Raw genomic sequence first — 12,867 nt, 5'->3', positions numbered from 1 at the left:
TTGCAGTTAACTGTACACCACATAAAATTGGCAAATAGTCCCTGTTAGAGATTTTTAGAAAAGGGATGACAACAGTTTTAAAATTATAGCTTTAGTTCTATTCTGAGGTAGAGGAATCCATTTACTGATTACTGTCCATTTACTGTATGGCTTCTAAGCATCTTAGACTCTGAAGATATATCTGTTTTTATTCACATGGAGTATGTGATTGCTCAGAAGGTATGATACAATGTATTATGATACAACATGTTGTCTGAATTCTTAATGGTGAACATTTTGTGAGTTGGCAGGTTTTTGTGGCATTCTTTACAGAACTTCAAAATGTTCTTCATAGCCAACTGCCTTGAAAAATCTTATAAAATCTTTAAAGTCCTGTAAAAGTGAAAAGTAATAATCATATCTTCCTGGACTGTTAAGAATGATGCATTTTAAACCATTTTCCATTTAGTGATAAACAAACAACTTTGATTCCTGATGAAGTATTTGACGCAGTAAAAAGCAACATTGTCACTTCTGTTAACTTCAGTAAGAATCAGCTATGTGAAATTCCTAAAAGGTGAGAATTGCTCATCATGTCATTTCTATTAAGTTGTGACTCATTCTCAGTGGTTTTTGCACTTCAGTGCCAAGAATTATTATTTTTCACAGTTTTTTAACTTGAAAGTATATGTATAGTTTTCTTCATTAATGTTACTTGAAGGATTTAGCAAAATTCACCTAAGTATTCTCTGAGACATATTAACATTTGTCCTGAGAGGTGTACAGGTATAGGTATTAGAATTTTAGGTATTAGAATTACTGATAAGTATTAGATATAATATAAATAGGTATTAGAATTATTATATCTATAATATAATATACCTATAAGTAGTCATTAGAATTATTAAAAGTATAAGTTACTTTTTCCATGTAATGAAATATTAGAGAACATTTTTAAGATACCGTCCAAAGCCAGGTCCATGTGGCTTAATAGGAATTTTCATTTTGAGCTTCATGTTAATGAATTACCAAGCCACTGAATTTTTCCATTGATAGTAAAAGCAAAACAGATTGAATCCTATTAATATTTTCCTCCCAAAAAAGAATTCTTGACTTCCGAATATTAGTGCATGTGCATTGTTCTTTGTATTATTCAGTGTATCTTTGTTGATATTAATTATAGCAAAATCTTTAAGTTATGAGAGAAAATTAGTTTACTATAATGTTGAACTTTTAATTTTTATATATATATGTTTTTTAATGTTTATTTATTTTTGAGAGAGAGAGAGAGAGAAAGTATGAGCAGGGAGGAGCAGGGAGGAAGGAAGACACAGAATCCTAAGCAGGCTCCTTGCTATCAAAGCAGAGCCTGATGCAGTGCTCAAACTCATTGTGTGAGATCATGAAACCAAGAGTCGGACTCTCAACTGACTGAGCCACCCAGGCACCCTTATGATACTGAACTTTTAAAATGATTGTTAGCTTACAGTAATCTGTATACCCAAAGAAAGTTGACAAGTAACCTTGCAATGAAAACAACAATATGGGAGACAGAATGGTGAAATGATAAAGAACTTGGACAGCGGAGTCATTGCATATATCTGTATCCCAGATCTGTGAGCTGTGTGGCTTTGAACAGGTTAACTCGCTGTTCTTAGTTTTCCTACCTGTGAAGACATAAAGTCCCTGTTTTATAAGAATTAAATGACATAATCCCCACAAAGCATTTAACCAGTGCCTACCACTTAGTAAGCACTTAAGTATTAGGAAAAAAAAAAGAGTGGGAAAATAAAATGGCTTTCATCTGACTGCCAAAAAAAATTTTTAGATGTTCAAAAATTTTTAGATGTTCAGACAAAGTATAACTTGCTTTCTATTTTACAGACCATAGTTTGAAGAATGCAGATTTTTTTTTAAGTTTATTTTTGAGAGAGAGAGAGAGAGAGAGAGATATCACAAGCAGGGGAGGGGCAGAGAGAGAAGGAGAGAGAGAATCCCAAGCAGGTTCTGCACTGTCAGCACAGAGCCTGACACGAGGCTTGAACTCACAAACCATGAGCTCATGACCTGAGCCGAAACCAAAAGTTGGATGCTTAACCAACTGAGCCATGAGGCACCCTGGAGAACACAGATCTTAAAAGACAATTAACTTTGAGATTCTGTTGCAAAAGGAGAACTAGTTCATCTCTTGTTTAAAGGGCTCAGAGTGTATTTGACAGAATAACTAAGCACTTAGATTTGCTCTCAGGATGTTTGCCTTGGAGATCCTGGATCAAAACTGGGAATGAAGATGGAAGGAGTTAAAAGATATCACCTTATAACTTACTTTTTCTTTTTACCTGACAATCTGGTTGTTCATATGCACAACAGTATGGTTTTCTGTTACCTCTGTTATTTCCTCATATTTTTTTTTTAGCAATTTAGAGGGCCAAAGAAGAAAGATAGTAGAGACATACCTTGATCTAGAGTTTCTGAGTCATTTTCCCTCTTTCTTAAATTTTTATTTCACAAGTCACAGTTTTCACTATATTATTTCCTGATTGTGAAAATAATACTTTTTCATAAACATTTGAACTAAATGAAGGGACAGATCATTTCTATTTATTGATTTATTCTGATTTATTCTATTCATGGCATGTTTTATTTCAAGCTATTTCCCATTTAGATTTATATATACCATTTGTATCCCAGCTGGTTTATATGTCATAAGTGTTTCCCTATGTTGTAAACAATACTTTTAAAATCTAATTTATCTGTGGACACTTGGGTGGCTCAGTCAGTTGAGCGTCAGACTTTGATTTCAGCTTGGGTCATGATCCCAGGGTTGTGGGATTGAGCCCTGTGTCAAGCTCCATGGTGAATGTGGAGCCTGCTTGGGATTCTCTCTCTCTGTCTCTCTCTCTCTCTCTCTCTCTTTCTCTCTCTCTGCCCTTTTACCCTGTTCGCACTGTGTATTGCTCTCTAAAAAAAATAATAATAAAAATAAAATCTAATTCACCTATATACCATAGGTTAATTATGGCAATAAGTAAAGCAAAACATTCTGTTTCTTTAGGCCAGGTTTCCAGGAGAATTCCTAAAAGGGGTATGACTCTCAATTCAAATATCCAAAAACTTTCCAAAATTTTCTTATCAGTTACTTATCCAAACTCCTCTTTCTTTAGCAGCTGATAACTCTTTCTTTCTTCAGTTTGCTAATATGATAGAAAAAAATGATTTATAGTTATAGCTTAACTTACATTTCTAAGCAAATTTTATATAACATTTTTTGTTCTTATAGTTAGTAGCATGCTTTAAAATGACTAATGTTGATTAGGCTTGCTTAGAAACATTTAAGTCTTTGACTTAAATTGCTTAGTTGTGACACCAAACCTAGGAATTAACTTAATGTTTTCTTCCATTCATGATTAATGATAATTTGAACAAAAAATACTATACTTGAAAATGTTGACATATCATCTATACTTGAAAATGTTGACATATCATAGAAAAGATTGTGAAGTACTCAGATACTGAGAATATTGTATTATGCAGTCTAAAAAGAAAACTACTATAATACAGAATACACATCTAAACTGAAATTTTGTGAGAAAACTAAAAGTTACGGAAAATCTTTTTATTTTACTTTTTTAATTTTTAATGTATTTATTTTTGAGAGAGTGAGACAGCATGAGTGGGAGAGGGCAGAGAGAAAGGGAGACACAGAATCTGAAGCAGTCTCCAGGCTCTGAGCTATCAGCACAGAGCCCAATGCAGGGCCTGAACTCATGAGCCGTAACATCATGACCTGAGCCAAAGTCAGGCAATAACCAACTGAGCCACCCAGGCGCCCCTAGAAAATCTTAATTAGCAAAAATTATATCAGAGTTTCCCCCCTATGGTCTGCTTATAGTTTTGAAGTTCTGACAGTAAATTCAAGGGCTAAAATTTTAAAATGATTTTTGTTTCAGGATTGTGGAACTGAAGGAAATGGTTTCTGATGTCAATCTCAGTTTTAATAGGCTTTCCTCCATATCCTTGGATTTATGCATGCTTCAAAAGTTGACTTTTTTAGATCTCAGGTATTTATTGATACTATTGCTTCACTTTTTCATTATAATGTGTCTTTGAGTTTTGCCTAACATTTGCCCTTTCTCTCATATTTCCTAACCAATCGTGGAAATTGGTCTTTAGGTAATTAATAACATTTTTAGGACAAGTCTAAAATTAAGCATTTAGGAAATAATTTAATCAAACATCTATCATTTGTAGGCAGTTTATAAGTTAAATAAGAAATAATGATTTGAAAAATTAGAAAATATGAACACATTCTTTAAATTCCTACGTAAGCAAAGTTACAAATAACACATGGAAAGTGTTTGTTTCACACTGTTCCTTTCCTGAAAGTAAATTAAAACTGTCAAAATCCTCTGCTGGCACAGCAGCTAGGATGGCTTCTCTTAAAAAGAACCTTTGTGGTTTCAAATATTATGTTAAATGTGCAAGGCCAGAAATAAAGAAAAAGAACAGCCTGAGTGGCAACAAAAGGAAAGAAACTATTTAAAGCCCTGCAGTGGTAATAAGAAGTTTAATTTAAATGTGTCCTAAATTGAAGAGACAGCATCAGAATTGTCACAGTTCTTTGAGGGTAATAATAAATGGCTCAGGGGTAGATAGTCATTTATTTGTTTGGGCTTTAAGTCTTTATTTGTAAGCTATATCTCTATTTTCTAGGCTTCCTACTCCTATACTGTTACTGGGTGTGCTTTTAGTTTATTTAAGGCATAGCTCCTCTTATTCTGCTCAAATAATAGGCAAATAACAAGCTAAGTTATATCTGTTTGAGAATTTATTCTCTATTCTTTCTATAGAGACATTTTTTATTTTTTCTTATGGAATTAAAGCAAATCTACTAATACTCTGCTCGTATTAAATGTAGAATTGCTTGTTTTGAGTTGGTAGTTACACTGCCAAAGTAGTGTAAAACTATATTTTAGTTTAGTATTAATGGAGAATAATGAATTCAGAGAGAATGAATTCATGTACTCATTCTTGCTATCTATACTTTTGTCCCATTCTTGTGTGTGTGTGTGTGTGTGTGTGTGTGTGTGTGTGTGTGTATGCCATTGTCTATAACTATACCTTTAGGTTTCTAATTAAGTGACTAACATACACTTTTATATCTGATATCAGTAGGTATTTATGACTCTAGGAAAAGGATAGAAATCACCAGTGAGTTATTCAGTACAACTTAATAATAACTGTCTTTCTAACTGGAGAAAGGTACGGAAAAAAGAAAAAAAGAACATAGGTGTAGAAAGTATGACTTAACATATTAGGCTTGACTTTGGAATGCAAAGAAATTTAGAAAAAATTCAGCTAATAGGTAGCCATCTAATTTTCTCACAAATATTTTCTATTATTAGTAATTATATAGTTTCTAGAGTCCTTCTACCTTCTTATTAGCCTTTCTTTTAACATTGTTCCCAGATCCTTCCAACAATAAATGCGATTCTGTTTACTGCATGTTTCATCATAAGATTCTAAAAAAAACATATGTATTGTGCAAATTGAAATTATAAACTTAGAGTTGAAATGGACTTGCTTAATGCCTATGTGGTAGAAAGCTCCAAATTTCTAAATTCATAGAATCTCATTACTTTTCCCTTCTTTTTTTTTTTTTTTCATATAATTTTACACTTCTGCTTGGAGTAGAATTTCATGTCTGTGTGCAAGATATAGGTATTAAACACCAATCAAATATTTGTGGAATCAAATAATGTGATATTCATAGGCATGATCTCAAGGGCCCTATCTGTGAGAAGTATTGATGAGCTCAGTTTAAAGGAGATAAGGGATTCGTTTACAGTGTTGCCCTGTTAAATTTATTATTAAAGACTTGGTTGTTTTATCAATTGGTTGCATATTGGTATTAGGATTTGGCATACAAATCAAATACCTGAGACAGCTGACTAATTCAGAATTCTTAGGACTTAGCTTTAATGAGATAGATCAAGGACTGAGAAACCAAGCTACGTAATTTTTTTGTCTGATCAACACTTTAATTATAAATTAAAGTTGTACAGATTTTCAAACTTTGTAAATCATATTTTTTTTTTCCAATTTAGGAACAATTTTTTAAATTCTTTGCCTGAAGAAATGGAATCACTGATAAGACTACAAACAATTAATCTTTCCTTTAACAGGTGAGAGACAGAACCGACTAATCCATGACTAAGGATTTTTCTGTGGAGAATTTGTAGGTTTTACTAGAGAATACAGCTAAAAGAACCAAATAAAACAGCCCCATGTGTTTACTGTATTTAAGTATTCAGGTCTATTTTCACTTTATTCTACTTAGAATTAAAAAGTGATACTGCTTTCTTAGAATTTTCACAGCTGATGTCTGGTATACATTTTGTTCCTTTTAACAATTTTAAGAAACTGAAACTTACAGCCCAGTAGGAAGACAGATATGCAAATAAATAATTATAATTGTTATAGGGAAAACACAGTGCATAGGTAAATGTATTTCCTGAGATTTCTTGAAGGTGGAGGAGACAGCATTGAAAGTAAGACTTGAAAATTAGATGTTGGCCAGACACACAGGGATAGGGCATCCAAGGTGGAGTAAATAACATGTACTAAGGCACAAAAATGTGAGAACACTTTGTGTTTGGGACATGTCAAGCAGTTGATATGGATCAGACCATAAAGTAAGGGGCTAGAGAAGTAGAAGTAACAAATGAAGTTGGCATATAAGCAGTAGCAGGCCCTCTGTGGGATTTATATACTAAATAATAGATTTTATTCTGCAAACACTATAAAGATACTGCTAATAATTAAGAGTAGCTAATATTGGGGCACATAGGTAGCTCAGTCATTTAAGCCTCCAACTTTGGATTTAGGCTTAGGTCATGATCTCATGGTTTGTGGGTTCGAGCCCCTCATCAGGCTGTACATTGATAGCAGAGAGCCTGCTTGGGATTCTCTCTCTCCCTCTCTCTCTGCTCCTTCCCCACTTGCACACTCTTCTCTCTCTGTGTCTCTCTAAATAAATAAATAAAGTCATTTAAAAAAGAAGAGAAACTAATATTTAATGGGAACTTATTATCTGCTGATAGAGGACTAAGTACATACATCTCATTTAATCCTCAGAAAAGGTGGTTTCTGTCATTATAGTTCTGTATTACTATGTTCACTTAAAAATCAAGGATTAGAAGTTAAGTAACTCACCTAAGGTTCACATAAATAGTAAATAATAGATCTGGGGTTTGAGCCCGGTGGTTTGCCTCCACCAATTGGGCTCTTAACAACTATGTCATAGTGTTTCCTATGATGAAAGTGTTTCTGCTAACAATCTAAATATTAATAGCTAACATTTACTTACTGTATTCCAGCTGAAATAGAATTATTCAGTCCTTATAACAAGTGTGTAAGTTTAGTACTATTATTATTCCTCATTTGCAGTTGACGAGGCTAAGGCACAGTGATGTAACTAAAATACTGCCTCTTTAAATTTTTGTTCTGTCTGCTTCATTATTGCTCATGCTTTCTCATGTGTAGGTCAACAATGATATCATTATTGTCATTATTTAAAAATATATCCACTTCTTGGATTTCTGCTAATTTTTATTTGTGAATCAAACTATCAGTTCTCTATTAAGTTTCCTATTGAGCTGTCAATCACACTGTCAAGTAACGTCTGTGGGGAGATGGCAAAAGCTAACCTAACTTCTGTGTGAACAGGTGAGCTACACCTTTTTAAATTAGCTTCTTCATGCATTGGTGTGGAAAAACAGGAAGGACCCCTTAGGGGCTGTTCAGTCCATCTGTGCTCCTAGTTATTCACTCGCCAGTCCCTCTGGGACTTCAGAGCTGCCTTGAGTTTACCTTTGCTAGTCTTTCTCTTCTTTTCTTTCCTTTTCTCATCTTTTCTTTCTTCCTCTCTCCCTTCCCCCCTTTCCTCCCTCCCTCCATCTCTCTCTTCTTTTCTTTTCCCTTTCTTTCTTTCTTTCTTTCTTTCTTTCTTTCTTTCTTTCTTTCTTTCTTTCTTTCTTTCTTTCTTTCTCTCTTTCTACATCAAGGCAGCAAAAGAAGGCCTGTATGTGGAAGTAAAAAGGCCACAACTATAAAACTGTCCTTCAGCCCATCCCTTGTCATTTCTAGTCCATGACACAGTTTATCTCACACTGAAACCAAACCAGCCACTGTCCCCCAAAAGATCCTCAATAATGTTGCATTAATTGCTGAGAGCTGTCAGCCTTCCCTTCTTTCTTGTGGCATCTTCAGTGTTGCTTTGGATGAGGAAGCAGCAGGCTATGTTAGTCTGTCATCTTTTGAAGAACCAAGAATACATTCATTTGGAAGCTTCATCAAAGCAAAATACAAATCTCTAACATTTACTTAAAACATTGGCAGTAATTCTGTCTCTTAAGAAGTAAAAATGAGCTAAGGAATAATACCTACATGGAGACATTTTATAGAGAATCTCAGAAGGATTTCCTGGTTTCTTAAATGCGAAGAGAAAAACATTGTTGGATTTACACAATAAGTAGAAAGTGTTACAAATCTGTCCACTTAACATATATTTCAAGGTTTCCAAAATCAGTTCATTTTCTTGAAAATTGGGATAGAGGACTTATACCAAATACAAAATAAATTACACTAAAGAAAACTACATCATGATAACAGACTTAAGATAATCTATTTGAAAGAATGCTTTTGCCCTGATCCCAATATATTTAGGTGTTCTGTTCATATTTTAATAGGTTCAAAATACTGCCTGAAGTTCTGTATCACATCCCCACACTTGAAACAATTTTGATTAGTAACAATCAGGTTGGATCTGTGGACCCTCAGAAAATGAAGGCAATGGAAAAGCTGATCACATTGGACCTTCAAAATAATGACCTACTTCAGATTCCACCAGAGCTTGGTAATTGTGTGAACTTAAGGTAGCTACACCATTCTACTAGAGTTTTCCATTGATTTTATTGATTTGTAAGGATTTTTTTTTCTCTCTTATTGAGGTACTTTTGCAGGACAGTTGAAGTAAAAAAATTGATGTTGTATTAAAAATAACAGGTAACAAAATCCAGAATACCAATTGTGCTTTTCAGGTTTTAGCAAATATATTTTTTTTTAGCTTTGCTTATATGGTATAATATAGTGTAGTAATTGTTTTCTGATACTTTTGTCATCACTATATATATGTCTAACTTGAAACTCCACTGTGTAAAAATGTCAGTTGTGCATGTAAGGTTTCTCAGAATCTGTTACAGTCACCATGTATTTCAAGCCCAGCATGGTTTTCCTTATTCTTTGTGTTAGCTGTTACCTTAGTCTCAAATGCCTTTACCCTGCTTTTATCAGCAATCAACCTAAGTATCATCTTTGAAAACTTTCTCACTTCTCCAAGCAGTTAGTCCCTCCTCTGATTTTCCATCCTGATTGTTTGGACTCATTTATACCATTTCTTTTACCTCCTTTAGAAAAGAGTTGTCCCAGTGCCTAGAACACAGTAAGCACCCAATAAGTGCTGGTTAAGTAAATAGAAAGTGAGTTTGAGATGTCCACAGAAAGCGAAGTGCTTAAGCAGAATGTTTCAGAAGTAATTTATTGAAACTGATGATGGCTTGGCATATTTTACTAGGACGCACTGGCATCTGCTTTGGTACCTCGTATTAGTGAATGTAAGAGTAAAATACTGTTGGTTCTCGTCATTTGCTGTAGTTTGTATTCTATAAAGTCTCTGTGAACACCGAATTCATGAATACTGAGCCATTTCTGCTGGGGAAGTATCGAGTTAGGTTCTTTTGAGCCTCTGGTCACATTTTCATGAACCAGTCAATACATAACCTTGTTCTCTGTGTGTTTCTGTATTTCATGTTATTTATTCATTAACATTTAACTATGGCCAAATAATACTATAATTCATGCCTGAATGAAGCTTATCTGACATATGTATTTTCTCTGTAAGGCACACGATAGTCTTCTTGTGTTTAGGGAAACTGGACAACACTTGAGTCCTTACTTGGCAGGCCAATTTTAAACAGTGAGATCACCAACACAAAGTATAAAAATGCAAAAAATGTTGTACTAAGTAGACTACAGAAAGGACACTTGATTACAGTATGAGAACTGACACAAGAAGGGAGAACATCACCTGTTTAACCTCAGCTGAGAATGTTCTTATTGACTGACTCAAATTTTTTGCTGCCCTGTGCAATATCCAAAAATGACCTCGAAAGTGCCATGAGTATTGATTTGGGGTTACTAATAAATTTTGATGATAGGCAAGTTAGTGCATAAGGAGTCTGTGAATAAGGAGGATTGACTGTAATGAACTCCTTTTTATAAATTAAGAAAACAGCCTTTAAAAGAATCCCCATGGACCATAGAAATACTGAAGATGTAATTTAGATCTACTGTATAATATGGTATGAATCGTTTGACTTTATTTACATACCTAAGTTTGAAAATTAAAATAAAAGTCTCTTTATTTTATAATTTATTTCATTAATTATATAAAGAAACAAATCAAACAGCACTCAAATCTCAAATTAAACCTCATTTCAGAACATGTGAATAGATTTTGTATGTGTATCTGGTCAAGGGAGGTGGAGAGCAGACACGTGTTAATGTTTCTCAGGGTGGAAGTGGGATATGTGGATTATATTATAGTCCTTGGTATGTGTACTTGTCAGTATGCTCATTCTAATGTGTAAATATAATTGAACCATGTTGTATATGATCATTATAAGATTGAGAAGAGGATGGGTAAAATGGGGGTTCCTGTCACAGCTCCTCTGTTTAGTAGCTGAATGATCTTGGACATGTCTTTCTTACTCCTCAGGATTTATGCTTCCTTATCTATTAGATAGGAATATTAATGCTGTCTAGATCATAGGGTTGTAAGGTGATTAAGAGAGTCAGTGAATATAAATTACTCAACACAATATCTTTCATATAATAAGTGTTCAGTTAATGTTGTTTGGGTTATTATTGTAGTTCTAATTCCAACTATTGAAATGCTTAGATTTGAAAAGGGACAAGTAGAAAATAATACACACATTTTATTTATAAAGTTGCAAATGAAGTTAGAATAAAAGCCTTCCTAATGGAAAATGTTGAAATTCTTAATTCTCTCTTTTGTTTAGAACATTACTGCTAGATGGAAATCCATTCCGTGTTCCTCGAGCAGCCATATTAATGAAAGGAACAGCTGCTATTCTGGAATATTTGAGAGACCGGATTCCTACTTAAATTGGAGTTGTTTTATAATCTTGATCATGTTCATTCTTAGACTTCTTAACATTGATAAGTAATGTTTTTCTAAGGTATCGTGTGCATTTATAATGGTGATAACCACATACAGTGTTAATGCATTTATTCTGATTGTTTTGCATAAGATTTATCTTACTTTCATTCCTTATAAGATAGCAGTTTCTTTAGATGTGAATTTTTATTTAATGTAGTTTAATATTTTTATAATGATAAAGCATTTTTGTAGAAGTGGGTTTTTTCTCCCAATTTCTCATTGTGTTACATATAATGTGACCAATGAATTTGAATATGACCATCTAATTTCTACCTTTTTGTTAGATATAAAATTGGATTGAATTTTATTCAAAACTGTTCTTTGGTGTTTAAAAAAATAAGACTTTTTCTTACCCATGATAAGACTTATGTGATACGGTTAGTCTTGGTATAAATTTTAAATTAATATTCACTGTCTTGTTTTTGTTTTAATCTAGTTGAAATGTTTCTTTTCTAGCCTTTTCCCCATATCTTATGAAACCATTTTGTCAGAAATGCTACATGAAGTGTAGTTACTGGTAGAGAAAACAGTAAAAGTGTTATAATTTTTCTCACAATTTTGAATTTAAAACTTGCAATGAAATGCATGTATTAATATACAATATGTCTATTACTCTGTACTAATATAATCTAGTACTTCTGGATTCAAAAAATTTAAAGAGATTGGATCTGCATATTTTTATCTCCCAAGTATGAGTGTTTAAAAATAACTTTTGTTCTTTTTAAAGTCCTGAAGACCTTATTTTATTAATTCTATAGATATCAGCAGCAGAAAATAACTAACAACATATACTGCAATGAAATCTTGACCTGTACTTTCTTAAATACTTACTTAGGTATTTGTACATGTAACCTACTCTTTTGGTGTGTTCTAACCCAACCTTGTGCATTTTTTTTATTTCTAGAGCCTTACTTTTCAAATTTGCTTCTAATCTTCATAAGACTGAACCTATAGTTAATGTGGTAATTTTCTGAAAGGGAATTTGTTATAGGTTAACTTGATTTAGTAAAAAATAAAATATAAACATTTTTATTTACACCAAAAATACCAGAAGTAGGCTGATCAGTCATTATGAAACTTACCATGTGAATCTATTAAGTAGCCAATCAACAGAATGTCTATTAATTTATATAGACAGGTAGGTAGGTAGGTAGCTAGCTAGCTTTTGAGTGATTGTGGCATGCTCATATTATGGGGAAAAAAAAACAAAACAAAACATTGCCAATAAGGATAAATAGCTACATGTCCGTAATAAAAGTTACATTTTTCAAATATTGCTTATAATGGTTATGTTTTTGGTTTAAAAGAAACATGCCTTTTTCACACTACAACTCTGTGGCTAAGAAATCGGCTTTGATATTAAACAAAAGACACTTTACAATAAGGTGACATTTTATTATTTATACAATAAAGAGACTTTTATGTTATTCAAAACACGTTTTTAAATACTGAAAAAGTTGAGTACACCAAAGCCGAAAAATGGCTCTGCTATACACTGCACAGCATTATTTTAGTCCCTGTATTTTGTATCTGTACAGAAAGCATCTTCAAAATGCATTCTAATCACATTGTACACCTTTACCAAT

General features: G+C 33.1%; 1 protein-coding gene across 2 annotated transcripts in view; it reads left to right on the top strand.

Annotated features, from left to right (window-relative positions):
* LRRC40 (leucine rich repeat containing 40) overlaps positions 1–12,557 on the top strand; it is a 46,915-nt gene extending 34,358 nt beyond the window's left edge. Inside the window, exons 11-15 of one of the 2 annotated variants that reach the window (XM_027058889.2) lie at positions 449–556; positions 3,930–4,040; positions 6,087–6,164; positions 8,730–8,896; positions 11,121–12,557. In XM_027058889.2, coding sequence (XP_026914690.1) covers positions 449–556; positions 3,930–4,040; positions 6,087–6,164; positions 8,730–8,896; positions 11,121–11,134 — 478 coding nt within the window. In that variant the 3' untranslated portion in view covers positions 11,135–12,557. Of the gene's footprint in view, positions 1–448; positions 557–3,929; positions 4,041–6,086; positions 6,165–8,729; positions 8,916–11,120 lie in introns of both variants that reach the window. The other variant, XM_015080880.3, reaches the window with a different exon arrangement.
* The last annotated feature ends 310 nt before the right edge of the window (positions 12,558–12,867 follow it).

The sequence above is a fragment of the Acinonyx jubatus genome, chromosome C1 (genome assembly GCF_027475565.1).
Source record: "Acinonyx jubatus isolate Ajub_Pintada_27869175 chromosome C1, VMU_Ajub_asm_v1.0, whole genome shotgun sequence".
NCBI lineage: Eukaryota > Metazoa > Chordata > Mammalia > Carnivora > Felidae > Acinonyx > Acinonyx jubatus.
Note: the sequence above shows the minus strand (reverse complement) of the source record. Positions and strands in the feature narration are given on the sequence as shown.